Source organism: Echeneis naucrates, chromosome 14 (assembly GCF_900963305.1).
Source record: "Echeneis naucrates chromosome 14, fEcheNa1.1, whole genome shotgun sequence".
In the NCBI taxonomy this organism is placed as follows: domain Eukaryota; kingdom Metazoa; phylum Chordata; class Actinopteri; order Carangiformes; family Echeneidae; genus Echeneis; species Echeneis naucrates.
In genome coordinates, this window is record NC_042524.1 from 736,004 (window position 1) to 756,841 (window position 20,838).

The following is a 20,838-nucleotide window of genomic DNA, read 5'->3' on the forward strand; positions in this document are numbered from 1 at the left end:
TAAAGGTAACAGATGCTGACTTTAACTTCATTAATCAGCTTTTAATGAGAAACACGCTGAAAGAAGAATCATGTCTTTGTAAACAGGAAGTAAATAAACGGGGGGGGGGGGGGGCGCCCCCTGCTGGAATCGAACCCCTGACATCCACTTAATGTCATGATGTCGGCTGGTAGCTCGTCCTCCTCGTTAGTATAGTGGACAGTATCTCCGCCTGTCACGCGGAAGACCGGGGTTCGATTCCCCGACGGGGAGTTCAACTACCTTTTAGTAACCATCACGTCACATGACGCAATAAAGCGTAAACCAATGAAAGAGCCGCTGTGTGATGCTGTTTGATTTCTTTGACTTTTTATGTTTTGTTGTTTATTTTATTGTTATGTTTATTATTTATTTTGTTGTTGTTGTTGATGGTGTATTTGTTGTGTGTGCACTCCGGGTGTGTCTGTCTGAGTCTGCCGCTGGTCACATTAACAATCAGCAGTTTTTATTTCGCAGACGTAAAAAAAAATAAAGAAACTTTGGCGCCACCTAACTGTGACTGATGGTTACTAAAAGGTCGTTGAACTCCCCGTCGGGGAATCGAACCCCGGTCTTCCGCGTGACAGGCGGAGATACTGTCCACTATACTAACGAGGAAGTGAGAATTATAGGAGATATCTGAGTATTAAAATAGTCTGTTTGTTAGTGTTTTTGTTTTTACGTTTTTATTTTTTATTTTTAACGCTTTTATTTCGTATAACTCCTCCGTTCACATCGTGGGCAGTTTCTCCGCCTGTCGTGTCCCTGAAGGCACCACCGGAACCGACTTTAACCGACGGCCCTGAAGCTATGGGGACTACGTCATCGTCACGTGACTGCGTCAACAGAAACAAACATGGCGCCGCGAAATTGAGCGAAACTCCACCGTGAGTGTTTTTAAACTAAAAACTGATCGATTAATTGACGTTTTCAGAAAAAGAAATCAGCCAAAGAAACGAACTCACAGGTCGCGTTTCGTTTAGTTCGTTCGTTTTCCGGAACGGAGAGCGGAAACACGGAAGTTATTTGTAGTTTTTGGTGTCTGGCTCAGTTTGTTATCGCGCTATTTTCATTCATTTTTCACTGAAACTAAAGAAAGTCAGAGTTTGATTTAATCCACATTCGGTCACTTTTATGTCTTTTTCTGCTTTTAAAACAGAGCTGACTTTGTTTTTAGTTCCTGAGAGGAAGAGGAGGACAAACTTCATCATCATCATCTCCAACATAACAGGTAACTGCTGTCGACAACGAATCCACTAAAACATACTCTTTTTTCCATATTTACTTATTTCATACTTCTATTGCTTCTTTTAATGTCTGTCATTTTTATATGTTACAGCTTTATTTCCTTAAATAAAAACTAAAAACTAAAAATGGGCCATTCCACTGATTTACTCTCCGAAATGTCAGACTCATCTCTGCATTTAATCTTCATCGTGTGTTCAAACGTGAGACTGTTGTGAGTCTTTGTGTGTCTGTTGCATCAAACACCAGAATGCCTCTGAGGAAACAACCTGTGAAGGATGTGAGTGACGTTCCCTCTGAAAACACTGAAGAGCACGACGCTGATGGCGATGACCAGGTAGAAGTCATCAGAATACAATGGACTGAGCTGAATATACTGAGTTACAAGACAGTTTCCCCTCTGATCTGTTCCTGCAGGACAACTTTTCTTCATCACTTCTATCGTCATCATCATCAGCAAGACACAAACACAGACGAGAGAGTAAATACAAACCCAAAGAAAATGGTGCGTGACACAACCACAGGGAATGTCTGAGGACACAAAACGCTCGTGGATGTTTATTATTTTTGCTGCAGAATCAAAAGATACAATCAAATTGAAGTGTCCAGTGAGATGTAATATGTTTTAAATTGTGTTTGTTGTTTCCGCCTTTGACTGATCAGACATATCTATTCTGTTCTTGGCCCTGATGAAGATGATGAGTGTATTTGTTTCTCCTGTATGTCTCAGAGATGACAGAGGAGGAGATGATGGACCTGGCTCTTCGCCTCAGTGAACAGGAAGCCACAAAGACGGCGCTCAGAGTGCAGCAGGAAGAGGAGGCCGTGATGAAAGCCATTGAGGAGAGTGTGAGTTCAAGTGGATTTGGATCTCTAGAGGGTGGACGGGTCCAGAGCTTCTGTTCTGGATCAGCCCCTCAGGTCCTGCATCTATATTTAGGAAAGTGCAGGTTCAGCTCAACTCACTCTCACTCCCTGATGTGGGCCTCGTCCCTCATCTCACCATTCTCCTTCTCTCATAGATGGTTGGCCAGACACAAGAAGGTTCTGATTCCCAAAGTCTCCTCACTAATGCCTCGCGATCACTGCGCTCTCGACGGAAACTTCTATACACCGACCAGGGAGCATCACTGGACGCCGGCACATCTGAGACAGACCTGAATCGAAGTGAGTCACCGGAGGAAGAACACATTAGATGCTTTCAGGGAAATAAATGATTTAGCATTTGAACAAACTGAAACTCAACTCCATCAATTTAAATATCTTGTTTTCCTTATAAAGTTATTATAAAGCTGTAAGAGAACATCTGAGCGCTAAAGACTTGCTGATGATTGTAAGCATTTACACTCTGCAGAAGAAGAGGGTTAAAATGTGCTGTTTTGATTCCAGGAGCCAAAGGAAGAGGAGATGAAAGTAGCAGCAGAAATAAGAAGCGTAAAAGGAAAGAGGGAAGTCCTCTGCTGGAGATGCCGGACTTGTCTCAGACTCAGAAGTTGGACTCACCCTGCAGCTCAGAGTCTTTATCTCTGCGTCTGGACTCACCGCAGGTCTGAGATTTTCTCTCTGATGATCAACAAAGTGTTTCTGAAAAACAACCAAGATAATATTTGTTTGCTCCTCCCTCTGAACCAGAGCTCAGATTCAACCCAGATCGAGGACTGTCAGCTCCTTAAATCCCCAGTCTTCCCCTCCACCGGCTGCAGGGCTGAGGTTCAAGTCCCCCGGCTGAGCCAAGACCTGCTGGACACCTGCAGGTTCTCAGGGTTTGTGTTGTGCTCTCAGAACAGCTGGATCTCCACCCAAGTGTCTCTCCCTGCTCCACCTAAGAGCCCCACGTTTCCCAAAAGCCCCAATCTCTGTATTGACCTTGGTTCCTGTCCTAAAAGTCCTGTCTTCTCAGAGACCGAACTGGGAGACGCAGGAGAGACAGACCTGAATTCTGAGTATCTTAAAAGTCCAGTATTTGGCAGGATGACTCAGCGTGAAGGGATTTCAAGTGCCTACAAACCAAAGCCAACCTGTCAAAACTCAGGGTTCACGTTTTCCTCTCAAGGAAGTTTGACCCCATCTGTGACATCCACTTCCTGTCGGCCTCTGAGCCCGGTGTTCCCAAAAAGTCCAGATCTTCCTAAGAAACCCAGTCCAGCAAGCCCCACATTCCCTGAGACCAGCAGAGGACCAGTGGACCAGAATCCTGGGCCCTCCAGAAGTCCAGTGTTGGGCTGGACCGGATCACGACGCAGATCTCGCCTCCACCTGCAGAGGAAGTCCAAGGACCAACCTCCCTCAGAGCAGATCAGGGATCCTCAGAGTCCAAAGCAGGTGGGTTCAAATCCCTCCTCCCTCAGACCCAGACAACACTATATCAAAATAGGTTTTATAGTGACATTTAATACCTAGATTGAAGTCATCCATTGATTTTATTTTCTTAATTCCATTTTATATTTCTTTATCAGGCTCACACTGTTAATCTTTGTTTCCAATATTTTCCTGTCAGTTCTGTATCTGACAGGAAGTCAGAGATAAAACAGGAGCACATCATGTGACTCCACTTTTTTAGGTTCATTTCGTGTTTTTAAATTGTGTGAATATAAATGTATAAAATATGTCCCTCACCTTCTCTCACACTTGAACATCCGCACACTTTTTAAATTTGTGATCTTTCTGCTTCAGGACAGCAGGACCGAACCCGAGCCAGACATCAGGACCGGCTCAGGTACAAAAGTCGAGGCATCTTTGTCCAGTTGGGGGTCAGAGGTCACGGTTATGTTTCTGACATCCCTCTGCTCTTTACTGGTTTCAGTTGATGCTCCGGAGCTGAATGATGGATATAAAGATAGGAAGTCACCGGAGACAGAGCTGGCCAGTGACATGACGCTGTTGTGGTCAGACGAGGACATCACGGTAACAGACTTACCAACGAAACATTTAACAGTGACAACAGTAAGTTCAGAAAAGCAGGCTGATCTTTGATAGATGTTAGTTTTTTACACAAGATGAGACCAGAATTAAGAGACGTTTAGAGAACGTTTTTGGTTCCTTAAGAACTTAAAAACAATAAAAACGAACAGTCTCATCATTTTCTGTTTTCGTTTCTGACATCTCAGTTTACATTCATTCTAAAGTCAACATTAGAGCTGCACAATTCAATTCAATCCAACAATGACAGAAATCACAGTGTGGCTGATGGAAATGTCTGAAATCAAAGGAGCTCTTTGTTGTTTCCTGTCAGTATTTTGGTTCTACAGGAAATCCACTCTGTACTGATTTTATTTACAAAGATAAAAAAACCTCTTAACTCTTCCTCCCTCTGCTGAAGCCGATCAGCTCTCCCAGTCCGGTCTTCCCCGAGGAGAGACCAGTTCATCAGGCTCCGTCTGTGAACCGCATGGCTGCAGCGTCTCCAGGGAGAGCCAGGTCCAACGGCAGGTCGGTACCATCATCTGTATTTATTGTCTGTTAGTGTGTGAGTCCCTCCGGCCGATGGACTTCCTGTTCTTCCGTCCTCAGGTTCGCCTCAGACCGGAGTCTCAGCACGTTGAAGGATCAGAGCATCTTGCAGCAGCACTCCACCACAGAAGAACTCCAGCCTGTGGGCAAGCCAACGGTTCACTACTACTGGGGAGTTCCCTTCTGTCCACGAGGCCTGGACCCAGACTCCTACACGCAGGTGATCTGTCTGATCATGAGTCCGATCAGACCCAGGACCTGGACTCTAATCCTCTGCCCCTCCCTCAGGTGATCCTGACACAGATGCAGGTCTATGACAGGAGTCTGAAAGAGGCTCAGAGGCGTCTGCTGAGGAAGGCTCAGTGGGGGGAGCCCATCCTGCCACAGCCCGAGGCAAGAACAATAAAAATAAAATAAACTTTATTATAAAGCACCATCCTGAACAGTGTCACTAAGTGATTCACAGGAAAAAGAAAAGGATGATGAACAATAATCGGTGAAGCTGCCGGACCTGATGTTCGAATTAATCATCACTCAATAAGGTCATTTTTCTTCCCAGAAGTCCGCTTCACCTGAGCAGATTGAGGATTCGCCTCAACATCACATCACTCAAAGGTGAAACTCATTTTCTTCTTCTTCTTCACTTCAGTTAGAGAAACAGAGTGTTTGTTTTGAGATGACCCTCGTCATCATCACAAAGTCTGATCTTACTTTTAATGTCGTCACACGTCAGTCGAGGTCTCAGGCTACGAAGAAACAAACTGAGAGAAGAAGCCGGTGCCTCTCCAGCTGAGGAAGAGGAGGAGGAAGATGGGAAGGACGGAGAGGAGGCGGCGGAAAAGAATGATGGCAGAATGACGGCCGCTGACGACTGCGAGGTTTGTCCAGGTACTGAAGCTCCTCCTCGCCTTCTGTGGTCGAACTGAAGCCTTCAGGCTCAAACAGACGAAGAACTTTAAATGTGTCGCTCTGCTTTGAAACAACAGAAACACAGCTGGACAATGATGACGACAACACGCAAGATCTGACCTTTGTGACCGACACTGCAGCCGAGGTGAGTTCATGTGTTTTTGAGAAATACTCCTGAAGAATCTATCTGTATATCCAGAGTCTCTGGATCAGCCCTGAATGTTTCTGAGTTTATTGTGTTGACAGAATAAAGCAGATTTTTCATCGTTAATGAGCAGAACTCCTGATCAGATAAAGACAGAAACAAGCCAAACACATGAGAGGAACTTTTCTTTGGAGAGGGAAACATTTGGAGTGTTTGTCCGCCAGGGGGCGCTGATGTGTTATTATTGTCTGTGGGACATTTTATCTCTTAATTTTTTCAGGGGAAAGTGGACAGAAGTATTAAATAAAATTTCATAGATAGATATGATCCAAGACAAAAGACTGAACCAGGACCTTCAGGATTCACCTGAGCCACAGGAAACAGGAAAACCACGAGGCGTTCAGGGACCAGAAGAGTGCGAGTTTAGATTTAAGTGTTGAAAAAATCATTCTTCCACAGCTTCAACCTGGAAGTCCAGATCCCCCTGAGGTGGAGAGGATCCCCAGAGACGCCTCCCCAGCAGGGGCGGAGCCACCGGAAGAGAAGATGGAGGTGGAGGGGGAGCAGGACGGCGCTGGGCGGGGTAAGGCCACACACTGAACCAACACAACAGAAAGAAACTAGTTTGGTGGCCGAACGTCTGACTCCGACTGTTTTCAGCTCCGACGGAGGGAAACGTCTCGACAGACGAGTTAACAGATCCAGACGTCCAGAATGTGAAGGACAGAAGGCCACAGGGGCCGCCGTCTCCAGACCTGGACTCGGCCACTCCCCCAAATCCTGAGCCCACGGTGGACTGTCCCATCTGTCAGGGGTCCTTCCCCGCAACGAGAATCGAGGTCCACGCAGCATACTGTGACGGAGAGGTGGCCGTCCTGGACCAGAGGAGGACCGAGGACAACCATGGTGAGACGGCTTTATTTTCTCAAGCCAGGTGATGCAAACTGTGTGAATGTCTAAACTGGACGAAGATCAGAGACGTTCTGTCTCAGTCCAAGTCCTGAATTCGCTGTATTAGTGAATTTTTTGATCATTAGATGAAACTTCACATCAAATGAAACACATAACAAAATAAGACAAAAACTGGATCTTGATCAGGTACATCGCTGAAGCCTTGCAGGAAGAGGACGAGGAGAGGTGAGGTGACGGCCAGCGGGATGAACCATTCCTCCAGCTCTGACCAGTAAGAGGCGGCGACCCTTCTACCTGAAGCTGCTCAGGTGTTTCCCAACAGGAAGTTTGACTCTTGTCTCGTCTGTCCCACAGGTTCCAGGAGAAATGTTACATCTGTCAGAGATTCTTTCCTCTCAGAGATTACAACCGGCACACCGAGCTCTGCATCCGACGCCGGGCGCCCAGGACTGAAGCTGTAAGCCCACCAGTCGGCTTTCATTCTGAAAAGCCTTCATACAGGAAGTGAACGTTCCACTTTAACTTTGCGCTTGTTGTAACGTTCCAGAGAGGAAACCTTCTGTCGGCGCTGGAGAGGAATGAGAACAGAGACTCAGGTGAGTCATCATTTTAAATGACGCTCCCACATTCAGGAAAATAGACCATGAAACAGAGGAGGGGTCAGGGGGCGGGGCTACTGTGTGATTGACAGACTGTACCACCCAATCAGGACAGAATACAAAGCAGAGCAGATCCACCTTCTCTTCTGAATACGGTTTCAACTGTGGTTCAGCTTTCAAAATAAAATACTGTCTGACTGAAACCTCTGCTGACATTTTGTTGTTCTTGTTCTTTGTCCTCAGAGGCCGGACCGTCTGGATCCAAACTCCAGCCAGAGTAAGAAAAGGGCTTCTCCTGCAGCATTCTCTGACCCAGAGTCCTTCAGCGATGAGGTCATGACCTTTCCCTTCGTCTCTTCATTTTACCATCAGCTGTGAAAAAGATTGCTTCAGAATAAAACACATTGATCGGTGCTAAAACTCATGGCCAGATAAATGTGGTGAGTCAGAGCAGCTGATTCCCCCCGATGACACAAACAGGAAGTCTCTGAGGGGGTCGTCAGCTGATTGATGGGAAAGAGGAAGAGGAAAGAAGGTTCAGGTTCACTGAACTAAATTAGAAGACTGTAATTCAGGAAACTCTTAATCTGAAAGATACCCAGAGTATCAGATACTCCACTGAAGTGCTGCTGTCTGTTTGTAGTGAGGTCATTGACCTGCGGGATGACGATGGCGATGATGAAGGAGAGGGCGGTGATGTTGGCGGCCTGGCGTTCAGCATCAGTAACTCCCCCATCAGATCCTTCACGCCGATCTCTGAGGCCACCGACTGTCTGATCGACTTCAAGAGGCAGCAACGAGTCAAAAGGCCGAGTCAGCGGCGAAGATGAGGAGGAAGTGACATCACAGCCAGAAACCACGCCCTCCTCAGGTGAACAGACACAAAGTGAACTGAGCCTCAGACCCTGGAGTCCAGATGATGGTTCATGATCCCCAGAGGAGGAACCCTCCTGACTCCGCCCCCTCAGGAAGGACTCAGCTCTGAAATAAAATAACCGAGCTGCAACCCAACGTGCCGAACATTAGCATGCCTGCTATGTGTTAGCTTGCTAATGCTAAATGCTAAACATTAGTGACCAAATACAAACATCGACAAGCTGCTGTGCTAATTTATCATTTAACGTCAGAATATAAACGGTTCATAACACAACACCGGTATCATTACAGTCATTTTCCTCATCTTTTAAACATTAAGGACAAATTTCTTCAGATTCTCAGATGTGATCATTGATCTAATGACCAGCAGGTTGTTGATCAGCTTGAAGAGAGCAGAAGCTTTATTTACCTTAGAGGCAGAAATAAAACAACTTCAGCCTCTTAAAACTCAAATCAAGTCAAAGACTGTAACAACTGTAGAGTTATTTCCATCATCAGTTCATCATTTCCCAATGATTTCAGATCTGTCTTTAAATCCAGACAACAAAAAAGAGGAAGATTTTCACTTGTGTGAACTGACAACAAGTAACACCGAAGTTTGTTTTTCAAGAAGTTTGTTCAAGAAAAATCTGAAATATTTATGGAGATGAAGAAACCATTTTTCTACCGATTTGAGTTTCTCTGGAAGAGAAAATCAAATTCAAAATTTTGTGTTGAAAATATTTTTAATCTTGTTTCATAAAAACAGGAATTAAAACCTAATTTAGATTCATCAGCCATCTGCTCTTCATCCTCCTCCTCCTCTTCAGCAGTAAGCAGAAGGAAGTTCTAAGTTTCCCTTCGTCATCTGTGAGGTTTTAGTTTTGTGCCACTGGAGGTGATTTCTTTCAGGTGTGTTTTCATTGTGGACCATTTAAAAGCATAAATAGAAAAAATGTCCCTCAGGCTGTTTCTTCTTGTCTGTCAGCACTTCAGACTCAAAGTCCCTGAGGGCAAACGTTGCTGCATTGTGTTGTCTTCTTTTCTAAGACAGTTTGTCCAACGTGCTGCGTCGTTTCATAACCACCTGAGGTTTGTGTTTCCTGTGTGTTTGGTAAGATTCTGTCACAACGTCGAGTTTCACCAGAAAAACTCTGAGCAGGATCTTCTGCTGCTGGCCGTCAGTATTTGGACATTTAGAGACTGAGCTTCTTCAGTCAGTCTGAAATAAAACAAATCTGTCCATTCCATCCATTTTTTTCTTCGCTTTTATAATTTCAGGTTTAAACATAATTAGATTTTCATCTCTTCTCTATCTCATACATGATAGTAAAGGACACAATACCATCAGCTGATCTGACATTAAATAACTGAAGACATATTTGGATTTCTGCTGAATTTAATCATGTTTGTGCTGATTAAAAAATATACTAATGAAAAGCACACATACAAGAAAACGTCCATTATAATTCATTCATAACTAAAGAGAGACTTTTTTCTCAAACAGAGCAAACTGGTATAATAACAATAAATAAACACAGGCAAGTTTTAGGAAAATTCTGCAATTAAAAAAGTTTCAGCAACGAATTCATGAGTTAAACCACCAACATTTTATTTACGATAAAATCACGTATTAATTTCCCAGCATGCTTTGGGAACGTGGTATTAATTGTGACGTTGAAGGTGAAATTGGGATGTTGGCGGTAAATCCATACACGTGACCAGTTTAAATAAAGTTGGGTTTTAATTTGGTCCAATCAGCCGTTTGGATCTGCCGCTCCTGCCACGCGGTGTTTTCCGCAGCAGCGGCAGCAGCGGCAGAAGCGGCAGAAGCGGCTCCACATGTTGCGACATTAATCCTGCGCCCTGATGTGGAGGGAGTGATCAGTCGGTGTCTGACTCTCAGGAAGTTCGGTCCATTCCAGCAGCTCCGGACGGGAAGGTGAGAAACGGACCTTTTCTGTTTGTTTGTTTGTGTTTGTTTTTGTTGGTTTTTTGCGGTTGTGAGTTTTTTGTTGTTTTTCGGCGCTCAGCTGTTGGAGGAGGAAACCTGAGGCGGACTGAGGTTTTCCTTCGGAGCAGATGAAGCTGTTGCTCATCTTCTGGACCCGCTGCGGCCTCTTTCAGGGCCCCAGGTGGCCCCTGCTGCCTTCAGGGACCCCTCACTGTGTGTGTGTTTGGGGGCTTCAGGTGTGAACCGGCTGGTCTGATGTGTTTTCTGTCACCTTCAGGCAGATCAGACCTGGACCAGGACCAGGTCTCAGGTCCTGGCTCTGATTGTGTGACTCGTCTTTCTGATCGCTTCCTGTAACGTGATGTGACACTCCACCCAAAAACATGATCCCTGAGTGTTGTCATATCTGGGGGGGGTTCAGTTGTTGCAACCGTCAACTGAAAAGACTCCAGTGAAGTCAAGCAGGAAGTCCGAACTTTAACTTTAACTCTCCTTTCAGACACTTCAAGCATCTGGTGAAGTCAGTGGATCAAAGTTTTCGGATTCTTTGGACATTTTCTACTCCAGGGCCGCGCACACACTTTTCACGGGCGAAGGTTCAAGCCAAGATCAAAGGTAACCCCCCCAACCACCACCGGCTCATTCTGAGTGAACAAATATCAGTGAAATATTTATTTAACATTAATTAACAGTAAATGTTCCTGGTTTGAAGCGTCCAGACTGAGACCTGTTCCATCTGTTGACTCTCCTGAGGACTCACCTTAAATCAATATGAGCTGCGGAGGCTAAATCTGGATTAATGTTTAAGTCAAAGTAATCCAGATCCGTATCTGAGTCAGACCAACGAAGACAATGTTTTCTCTGTTCCTGTTTATTTTAGGCATTAATATGTTTTTTTCACAGATTCAGCTCTCGCTAAATTGTGATGTATTGCTGAAGTTCTCCACAGGATGAAACTTTATGATTCAAAATTTTCTCAGCATACAAAATCATTTTTAACAGACTCATCATTTTTACTCATTTCACAGCATTTTGTGAGAAAAGTGCTGTAAAAATAGAGACCAGGAATTTTTTATCCATAAATTGGAGCCATGTTGTTTCTGTTCTCTGAACATTTGACTGCGTTGAGTCATTTGCTCCAATTGACCTTTGACCTTTGAACTCTGCCCAGATGAGCAACAACGAGGTGCACGGCGACGACGTGACTCAGGTCTGCAAGAAACGGAAGATGAGCGGCGAGACGGAAAACCTGCACACGAACGGCATCCCACTGCACACGCTCAGTCAGGTACGAGTCGCCTGCTGACGTTCATCAGCGTTATCGGACATTTAAACACAGAGTCACTTTAAATTCTCGTCTTTCTGGAGTTTGATGATCAAATCGGTCATTTGGAAATATTTGGAATTCCATCCCGTGCTTTTGTAACCTTCTGTCTGTGATTTCAGTCTTGGCGGGGGGGCATGACAGGAAGTCCTTCCAAGGTTTCTCAGATTAAGAAATCACAGACAGTTTTCATGCAGATGTATCACAATTTCGTTTCCTTAATTTCACCAAAGAGGAAACTTTCAGTTTTCAGTCCCGTTTAAAGTTCATCAAGTTTAACTACGGAAGCCTCAGGAGGTCACGTGGGGGTGGAGCCACTGCCTCTGACTGTCAAAACAATGCTGCGAGCTGGAGGTGTCAAACCGACGAGATGGAAACGATCAGCTGCAGCTCGGAGAACAGTTTCTGAGGGACTTCCTGTGTGCAGACCGGCCCACACTGAGCCCGAATCAGCCCTTTAGCAGATCAGACTCATGATGCAGGAATGAAGCCGGCCACACCCCCCGACGCCAGAGCAGGACTGAGCGTGTGCAGACAGGACTCGCAGGGAAAGAGAGGGAATAAAGAAGAGCTAACACATCTGTGGAAAATTACTGCAACTCCTGAAAGAACAGAAGAAGAGGAGGAGGAAGACAAAGAGCTGGCAGCGTTTGTTTCTGCACTGATCCAGGATCAGGATCATTCTTTAAGTCAAAGGAGTTATTAAGTGATGAAAATATTTTAGTGATTATTCATAACAGTGGTAATTACAGTGATAACAGTGGAGTCCTGGCAGCCGTGTTGTTCCACATCAGTCTGAAGATGTTTGGCGTTTCTTTCAGGTCTTTAGGGCATGAGGGGGCGTGGCCTCACTCTGGACGCAGTAAACGTCATTTAAAATGAGTTCAGCGCAGTAAAAAGCTTAAAGGATGTGCCCCCCCCCCCCCCCCCCCCCCCCCGCAGCATCGAGGCACCAAGTCAAGCTGTGGTGGTCTCAGGTGGTCTTCTTGGTTTTAATGCCTAAACCAGAACCAGAACCATGAACACACAAAAACACAAAAAGGGAAGACTTTAGAACCTGAACACACACAGACACACACACCTGTGGATACAGAGGTTCGGAAACCGTACAGGCATTTTCCAGCTCTGGAGGAAGCAGGAAACAGGAAGTGGGAGGTGAATAGTTGCTTCCATCTCCAGAGGCTCATAACAGGCAACGCCAGCATCCTGCTCCGCCTCACTCTGATGCTCTCTTCCTATTGGCTCATATAATTTACATCATCGCTGCATCTCACTGAGCTGTTTCTGTTGTGGATCCAGAAAATGCGACAAAGACATGACAACAATATTAATCTGCAGCTGTGTGTCGGTGATGTCAGACTCAGGTGTGTGTCTGTGCAGGTGCAGGCGTACCTGCAGCCCTTCCGTCTGTCTGTGGAGAAGCTGCAGGACATCTCGGCCCGGCTCAGGAGGGATCTGATCCGAGGTTTGGGGAAGCACTCACATCACCGCGCCGCCGTCAAGATGCTGCCCACCTTCGTCAGGGCCACGCCGGATGGGACGGGTAAGGACCTTCCTGTCGTGGGTTTATTCAATTCAAAGCTTTATTGTCCTTGAACAGCGGACAACGACTTGTAGCTTTTTGTCTTCTTCTTCTTCCTTTTATCTGACTCTGACACTCCTGGATGAGCTGATGCGTTCTCTGCTCCGTTCACAGAGAAAGGTGACTTCCTGGCGTTGGATCTGGGCGGGACAAACTTCCGCGTTCTTCACGTGCGAGTGGTGGAGGAGGAGCAGCGTGTCCTGAAGATGGACAGTCAGATCTGCGCCATCCCTCAGGACATCATGGTGGGGACCGGAGAGCAGGTGAGACAGGAAGTGCCGAGAAAAACCACCAAAATGGCCTCTTGAATCATCACCGTGACCTCGCTGTGACATCATTCAACGCAAAGACTTCAATTGTTTCAGTTTATTTTGTCGTGTTTTTTCTAAATCACTTTGTCCAGGAACATTGAGCTGACAGATTATTCCAAAAGTTGTTGAGTTCTGATTCTGGTCTTTTCCTTACTATCGAGCTCCAGATGTGAGGGGTTAAAACATCTGTGTGTGTGTGTGTGTGTGTCTGTCCAGCTGTTCGACCACATCGCCGCCTGTTTGAGTGACTTCCTGGAGTCTCAGGAGCTGAAGGGACAGACACTTCCTCTGGGCTTCACCTTCTCCTTCCCCTGTGAACAGATAGAGATCGACAAGGTGACACACACACACACACACAGACACACAAACACACTCCCGCTCTGCTCAGTTGTGAATGAAGCATCTCTGTTGTGCGACGTCTCGTCCCTCAGAGCATCCTGATCCGTTGGACTAAAGGCTTCAACTGCTCCGGAGTGGAGGGAAGAGACGTGGTGCAGCTGCTGAAGGAGGCCATCCATCGGAGGGGGGTCAGTCTGGATCAATAATCATCCAATCAGCAATAAACCGGCAGAACCACGGCTCTGACATTTTAAAGACTAAAAGATTTGGTGATTCGTCAGAACTATAAGTTTGATTATAAACCGAATAAATATTCAGCCGGGATTTTAGAAAAGCTGTGACAGACCAGAACAGAACCAGAACAGAACCAGAACAGGACCAGAACAGGACCAGAACAGGACCAGAACAGAACCAGAACAGATCCAGAACAGAACCAGAACAGGACCAGAACAGAACCAGAACAGAACCAGAACAGATCCAGAACAGGACCAGAACAGGACCAGAACAGAACCAGAACAGAACCAGAACAGGACCAGAACAGAACCAGAACAGGACCAGAACAGGACCAGAACAGAACCAGAACAGAACCAGAACAGGACCAGAACAGAACCAGAACAGATCCAGAACAGGACCAGAACAGTACCAGAACAGTACCAGAACAGAACCAGAACAGGACCAGAACAGGACCAGAACAGAACCAGAACAGAACCAGAACAGAACCAGAACAGAACCAGAACAGGACCAGAACAGGTTAATCCTCGGGAGATTAACTGTGCTGCAGTTACAAACTGAACTATTCGGTGAATTAAAACAAATAAACGAAGGTGAATAAAGATAAAGTCAGGCAGCACTTCTGGAATAGAAATCAGAAATAGAAAATGTAATATTAATAATATGAATTAACCCCCCACAGGACTATGACATCGGCTCCGTTGCCATGGTGAATGACACGGTGGGCACGATGATGAGCTGTGGATACAGAGACCAGAGCTGTGAGATCGGGATGATCATCGGTGAGAAAAGACACACAACCATCACCTTTAGGCAGGACCACAAAAAAATCAACAATCTGGTCATTAAAGTCTCATTAACTTTAAATAAAATGACTCGTCACTGTTAAATCATCTGGCCACGCCCAGTCAGGTAGACGTGGTGACCTTGGTCTCCTCCTCCTCCTCCTCAGGAACAGGAACCAACGCGTGCTACATGGAGGAGATGAAGAACGTGAAGCGGGTGGAGGGCGAAGACGGGAGGATGTGCATCAACACTGAGTGGGGGGGCTTCGGAGACGACGGCTCCTTGAAGGACATCCAGACAGAGTTTGACCTCATCGTGGACAAGCTGTCCATCAACCCCGGCGTCCACACGTAAGTCCATCAGTCCGCAGTTCTCATACAAATGATTCATATTTTATTTCTATACGTTTATGAATTTGGCCTCATGTCTGCATGTTGACGTTCGACGTCCGTCCGGTCTTCCTCGCTCTCGGTTTCTCCTGCAGCTTCGAGAAGATGATCAGCGGCATGTACTTGGGAGAAATCGTTCGCTTGCTGCTGGTGAGGATGGCGGAGGACAAGCTGCTGTTTGGCGGGCAGTTGTCCGACGCTCTGAAGACGGAGGGAAGTTTCGAGACAAAGTTCATCTCTGAGATTGAAGAGTGAGTGTGAAGCTGTGGTGTCATTCAGGCTTTAAAAACTGAACACACTGAGTTCAGGTTTTTGAAGGTCTGTATCTTCAGCTGAGCTTTTATCGGTGAATTCTGGTTCTGTAGACTTCAGTAACACCTGCTGAGGCTCTTTCAGCCCTGACTGGTCCTTCATTTCATCACTTCCTGTTTGTCTCAGGGGGGACGCCGGTCTGGAGAACGGTAAGAACATTCTGACTGCATTGGGCCTGAAATGGGACTTGAATGACGTCCGTATCGTCCGTCTGGTCTGCGACACCATCTCCTCACGCTCTGCCCGCCTCTGCGCCGCTGCCCTGAAAACCATCGCCAACCGAATCCGCATCAACCGTGGGCTGGACCATCTGAAGACCACCGTGGGGGTGGACGGGACCGTCTACAGAAAACACCCCAAGTACGAGGGAGCGACAGGGAGTTTAATGTGTTTAATCAGTTTGACCTTCGCACATTTATCAGCACTGAAAAAAGCCAAAGCGTCTTTGAGCGGCAGATCGGAGGATTTATTTGTTTTTAAAGTACATTTGAGGCAGAATGAAATCATATCAGCCGAGATGGCACTGGGTTCAACACATTAACACACTTCCTGCCTTTGTGAGGAGAGCGGCCTGCTGAGACAATTAAAGCCCAGCACTTCTCTCCCTGAAACCAAGGCAGACAGATTTAATGACCGTTTCTGCTTCAATTCATCAGACGGGATTTTGTTTTTGAAACAGACTGCTGTCAGTCAAACCTAGACACGCCCCTTCGAGCTGCTGTCAATCAAACACATCTCATATCTAACATTTCTGTTTCCTGTCCGTCTCTCTGTCCTCCTGCAGTTTCAGTCAGGAGCTCCAGGACACCGTCCGTCTCCTCGCCCCAAAGTGCACCATCAACTTCCTGGTGTCAGAGGACGGAAGCGGGAAGGGTGCTGCCATGGTAACGGCTGTGGCCCAGCGCCTGGCTCTCCAGTCCAGGCTGCTGGAGGACAGTGACGGTGAGGACGAGGAGGTGGAGGACGAGGACGATGATAAATGAGAGAAGAAGATCTAGAAAGTTTGAAACATTTTATTTTTAAAGTTGGAGTATTTTCATACGGATACGACTGTTAATGCTCACATTCTGTTTTTTAAACTGTTTTAACACTTTATTCAAAAGCCACGTTCACTTTGTAAGTCAAGTTTTTAATGAAATTAAACATTAAGACAGAAAGTATCCACAATTAATATGAATCTTAACCAACATTAAAATTCTGCCAACTGCATCAATCAGTACTTCAATTCAATTGAACTTTAACTCATAAAACGGATCAATTACAAACAGGATGACACTCAGAGAAAAGACATATTATTGGATTGCAGTTAATGATGCTTTATTGTGTTTTATACATTAATCTGAATTAAAATAATTTTAATTGGGTTTAGTAGATTGTTGCTTTTAAAGTTGTGTACTTTCAGTTCACTGAAGTTTTCTGATCTGTTATATATTTATAATAAATTCAGACATTTGCCTGAAATAAAATTAATATTTTATCAACATGTTTTATTTCATATGTCACACTTTGAACGTCAAACTTTATTGGCAGTGTACTTGATCTAGTTTTACTTAAAGGGCCAGTGTGCAGACATTAGGACCCCTCCCCCACCAACCCATATTTCTACAGGAGCCCAGAAAGGACAAAAGATAACTAGAAAGCTTCTGTAGATTCAGGAGTGGGTGATTTTATCTGGTTGCAATTTCACCAAACTCACCACAAGATGTCACCAAAGTCTTTAGATTGAATATTGAAGTCGTAGCTCTGAATATTTTTCCCACCACTGATGAAATACTGTAATTCCTTTTTCTGATTACCTTGCCTTACCTTGCTCACATGATTCGTAGCCTCAGATGAACATACATCGTAGCTGAAGTGAACATTTTTCAGATTTTCAGAAACGCAGATGACAGAGTTTAATTAAATGAAGCAAAGATTCCCCAGCAGGACATGAACGCATCATAAAACTCTCATCACTGATCAATAATCAGTGATGTCACTGATCGGTATGTCAGACAACATTTCTGAGGCTCAAGTTCTAAATGGAGCATCACCTAAAAAGTGAACAGGCGTGTTTTCCCATAGACTTCAATATAGGGGAGGAGGAGGGACATAGGCCCCCTGATTGGACGGTTTCTTCACTGCAGTCTCTCCTTTTTCACGCCTCCATGCTGCTCGCTCATTGGTGCTGAGCTGCGACGGGATTGGACAGAAATAAGAAGATGGAGAAGGGAGGTCTGTGCACAGTCCTGGCAGATATCAGAATCACGCTGCAGTCCGTCCTCTGCGTTTGAACAATTAAGCTCACAAATGACTGATGAGCTTTGAGCTTCATAATCCAAAATCTCTTTGGAGTGTTGAAGTTCGTCCCAAATCTTTAAGGTGTGGGAGAAAAAAGGCTCATTTTATTTTAAAGAACAGAAGAATCAGAAACAGAAATAGTTTTATGGGAATGAATGTGTAAACCATGAAGCTGTCCGTTGGCCTTTTGTCTGAGCAGCCTGGCTCCTGACTCTGGACCCGTAAAGGTCCTGGATGGAGTGACCTTCTCTCTGGATGCTGCACCACAGAGGGTTGTTTCCATATGAAAGAAACTTCAGTCAGCCAATCAGAAGAGAGCTTCTGATCCTCCATGATGAATTCCTGACATAAAAACTTATTTTGGGCATAATAAATATTTTAATTCTCTCCAGCTCACTCAGATAAAAGACCCAGATCTTTATTTCTAATTCATTCATTGTGTCAAGTTGCCGTCGCTGAATCTCAACACTTCCTCCATTTGTTTCACATTAAAAGTGGTTAAAGATCCTTTGCTTCCCCTTAAAGGCTTTTATTGTGAAAGCATGTTTGATGACTCAGCACAAATGATCTACCAGAAGAAGAAGTTTTGCTTTGAGTAGTTTAATTTATTTCACAGATGGTGTTTAATGTCTGACTCACTGAGTTCTGATGATTAAAGGTAGAATGAAAAACTCTATTATAATTTAATAAAGTGAATAATTATCCTGCATCAAACAGGAGCTGCTGCAGAAGTTCATGAATCTTATCATCTTTTCCCTCGGTCAGCCGGAGCTCCACCTTCAGACCAGCTGACGGCACTCGCTCTGTTTCCCACCAATCTGTTTATTCTGACCTTCACAGTTCACACAATCAAAACAGACCTGAGCCGTGAAACAAAGAGATCACACGAGTCTGGACTCATTTCGGGGGACTCTCTGAGCCGAGGCCTGCCTCTACATGAATGACATGCTGGAGCCTCGTGGAGGGAGGGAGGGAGCTCAGTTCAACTTCGTGGATGTTCCTCCCCCACCGGAGAAAAGTGGAAACAGCACCTTCTGCCCGTCAGTCTCACTGATGCAGCTCGCTCATCACAAACATCCTCACACACACCAGCATCTGTGGCCTCGGTGTGCTCCAGGTTCTTCCTGTGTGATGTTTCTTCTGAGTCTAATTGTTATAGTTAACATGAGAAAACTGAGAACCCATCAGAAAATCATTTTAAAACTTTTGGACTCAGTTGTCTGCTTCCCTTTTTCTAGTTTTTATAAAAATATCAGATCTTCTGATGAGTCAGTCTACAAACACTGACTGGGACTTTTTATTCATCGCTGACAAAGTTGACATGACGGATTGACTTCAACTGTTTCGACACTAAATTTTGGTTGTTTTAGAAAGAAGCTGAAACTCAAAAACATGAACACTTCCTCTAAAATCAGACTTTTGCTGTCACAAAAGAGGATGGACGACATCTTAAAGAAGTCAGATATTAAAACCTGCTGACTTTCAAACATCGTCTCAGCTCGAAGTTTGAGACTCTGTGTTGTGAGTTTTTCAGCATCAACACTGCAGAGAAACTACAAAATGAGCCAGCGTTAAGATCTAATGAGATATCAGAGGTCACATCAGACCCTTCTGGGTAAAACTGTTTCCTTGTTCCCACCGCTGCTTAAATATAGAAACTGTTGATGGAACTTGGAATCAGCACAGACAGAAAGAATTCGTTTGTGATGTCAAAACATGATTCACTCTGATGTACTTTTCCATTTGATGTCGCTAAAATTGTTCATTTCATTATGAACTGTATCCAGAACGTCTCGCTGTCATGAAGTGATTTTAAAGTGCACTGAAAATTACACTCATTTATTTCTGAATTTGAAATTCCTTGTTTGCTTTGCAATGAGGAGTTATTATATTAAGTAGAATTACTGTTGTGTGTTTTTATTGGGAAGAGAGACTCCAGACCAGGACTGAATGTTATGATGGTGGTCCAGGTCCAGACTCGACCAAATATCTATAAAGGTTTCACGAAGGGTCCAGCTGATTTGGAGCCTAAAATCTCTCTTTTCTTTTTTGTGTAATATTCAAAAGCAGAAACCGAGGAGTGATGTAGAGATGTTAGCTCGACCAATCAGAAAAAGAGATCAGGTGATGTCATCAGATCACACACCACCATTTCCTTTTTCAGCTGACATTTCTCGGTGAGCAACTTTGACGAGCAAAAAGAAACTGAAAGCATTTTTTATGTTTGCTTGTTTGTTGTGGGTCTAATTCGATTCTGTCTGCTGGTTGTGCTGACTGTTGTTGTTCAGTTCTAATTCTTTATTATTCAATTCAGTTTTTCATAAATCGAATAAATTGGATCTTATCGTTGCATCAACCGCCAGTTCGTGTCACAACTCAGTTGTGTGGCAGGTTGTGACAATAGAACTCTTTGTGTTTGACATGAACTCACATAATCTCTGATTGTGTAGTCGCTGCTCAGGTGGGTTCTTCTGTTGGGACAAACATGGAGACTAAGTGAGCTCCTGATCTTCAAACACAAAGTGTGATCACCATCATGTTCATAAAAAAACACATATCCACTAAATATGACAAAAATCTGGAATTGAAACAAATTATTTTTCAGTTTTGTTGAAAATACTGAGTTAAACTGACTGAATCATCAGTTATTGGACTAAACTAAAAGTACACTCAGCTGACTAATTTACACTTTTAGACTTTAAGATAAAACTTTGTTTTTTACTTCTTGAATTGAAAATTCAACTTTCTAATGTGTTGTGTTCTATATGAATTTTATAAATTACACATAATTTTGTTTGTGTTTGATTAACATAAAAATAAACTTTCAGCATCCTGGTAATTTACAATAACAGACAATAACAGAAAATCTTGAGGTGGTTTCCTTCTCTGCTGCTAACATTAATCATTCAGTGATTACAGTGATGTGAAAAATATGTTTTCAAAGCCAGATTCCTGTTTCTGGAAAACATCTGTCCCACAAATATATCAGTTCTCCTGCGAATACATCACATTTAAAGCAAAATGAGCTTGGCTCACTTCTCTTTGTCTTAATTGACTTAAAAGGATCAGGTATAATTTTCCTTCATGGGGGCCATAAAGGCCATATTATCTATGATAGGAACTAACTAGTACTGTCCTTTTTCAGGTCCAGATTTCCAGTTTCTGCTCCTTTTAAGTGTAGAAAATGTGAATAAATA

The 20,838-nt window shown here is 44.4% G+C and overlaps 2 protein-coding genes and 2 non-coding genes across 7 annotated transcripts; 3 read left to right on the forward strand and 1 right to left on the reverse strand.

Annotated features, from left to right (window-relative positions):
- Nucleotides 1-180: 180 nt before the first annotated feature.
- trnad-guc (transfer RNA aspartic acid (anticodon GUC)) lies at nucleotides 181-252 on the forward strand. Its single transcript has one exon. It is a non-coding gene; the product is annotated as a tRNA-Asp (tRNA).
- Nucleotides 253-564: 312 nt separating this feature from the next.
- trnad-guc (transfer RNA aspartic acid (anticodon GUC)) lies at nucleotides 565-636 on the reverse strand. Its single transcript has one exon. It is a non-coding gene; the product is annotated as a tRNA-Asp (tRNA).
- Nucleotides 637-799: 163 nt separating this feature from the next.
- On the forward strand, nucleotides 800-9,492 carry uimc1 (ubiquitin interaction motif containing 1). 4 transcript variants are annotated; one of them, XR_003841629.1, is made up of 23 exons: nucleotides 800-905; nucleotides 1,196-1,249; nucleotides 1,513-1,600; nucleotides 1,681-1,768; nucleotides 1,994-2,112; nucleotides 2,286-2,430; nucleotides 2,653-2,810; nucleotides 2,896-3,585; nucleotides 3,937-3,979; nucleotides 4,067-4,206; nucleotides 4,583-4,692; nucleotides 4,774-4,933; nucleotides 5,002-5,106; nucleotides 5,273-5,328; nucleotides 5,447-5,601; nucleotides 5,700-5,767; nucleotides 6,227-6,350; nucleotides 6,428-6,673; nucleotides 6,866-6,950; nucleotides 7,034-7,136; nucleotides 7,227-7,275; nucleotides 7,522-7,718; nucleotides 7,922-8,026. XR_003841629.1 is itself a non-coding variant. In XM_029520189.1 (23 exons), exons 3-23 carry the CDS (start codon nucleotides 1,514-1,516, stop codon nucleotides 8,106-8,108), a joined length of 2,949 nt encoding a protein of 982 aa, XP_029376049.1. In that variant the 5' UTR covers nucleotides 800-905; nucleotides 1,196-1,249; nucleotide 1,513; the 3' UTR covers nucleotides 8,109-9,492. The 4 variants fall into 4 exon arrangements, 3 of the variants coding, with proteins under 3 accessions (XP_029376049.1, XP_029376048.1, XP_029376050.1); XM_029520189.1 differs by having other exon boundaries at nucleotides 5,276-5,328; nucleotides 7,522-7,555; nucleotides 7,922-9,492; XM_029520188.1 differs by having other exon boundaries at nucleotides 801-905; nucleotides 7,522-7,555; nucleotides 7,922-9,491.
- A 482-nt stretch (nucleotides 9,493-9,974) lies between these two features.
- LOC115054057 (hexokinase-2-like) lies at nucleotides 9,975-16,574 on the forward strand. The gene is made up of 12 exons (XM_029519062.1): nucleotides 9,975-10,075; nucleotides 10,587-10,702; nucleotides 11,259-11,375; nucleotides 12,792-12,954; nucleotides 13,108-13,256; nucleotides 13,521-13,640; nucleotides 13,736-13,831; nucleotides 14,557-14,656; nucleotides 14,827-15,010; nucleotides 15,145-15,300; nucleotides 15,488-15,721; nucleotides 16,146-16,574. The coding sequence occupies exons 3-12, from the start codon at nucleotides 11,259-11,261 to the stop codon at nucleotides 16,342-16,344; spliced, it is 1,518 nt and encodes a 505-aa protein (XP_029374922.1). The 5' UTR covers nucleotides 9,975-10,075; nucleotides 10,587-10,702; the 3' UTR covers nucleotides 16,345-16,574.
- Nucleotides 16,575-20,838: the final 4,264 nt, after the last annotated feature.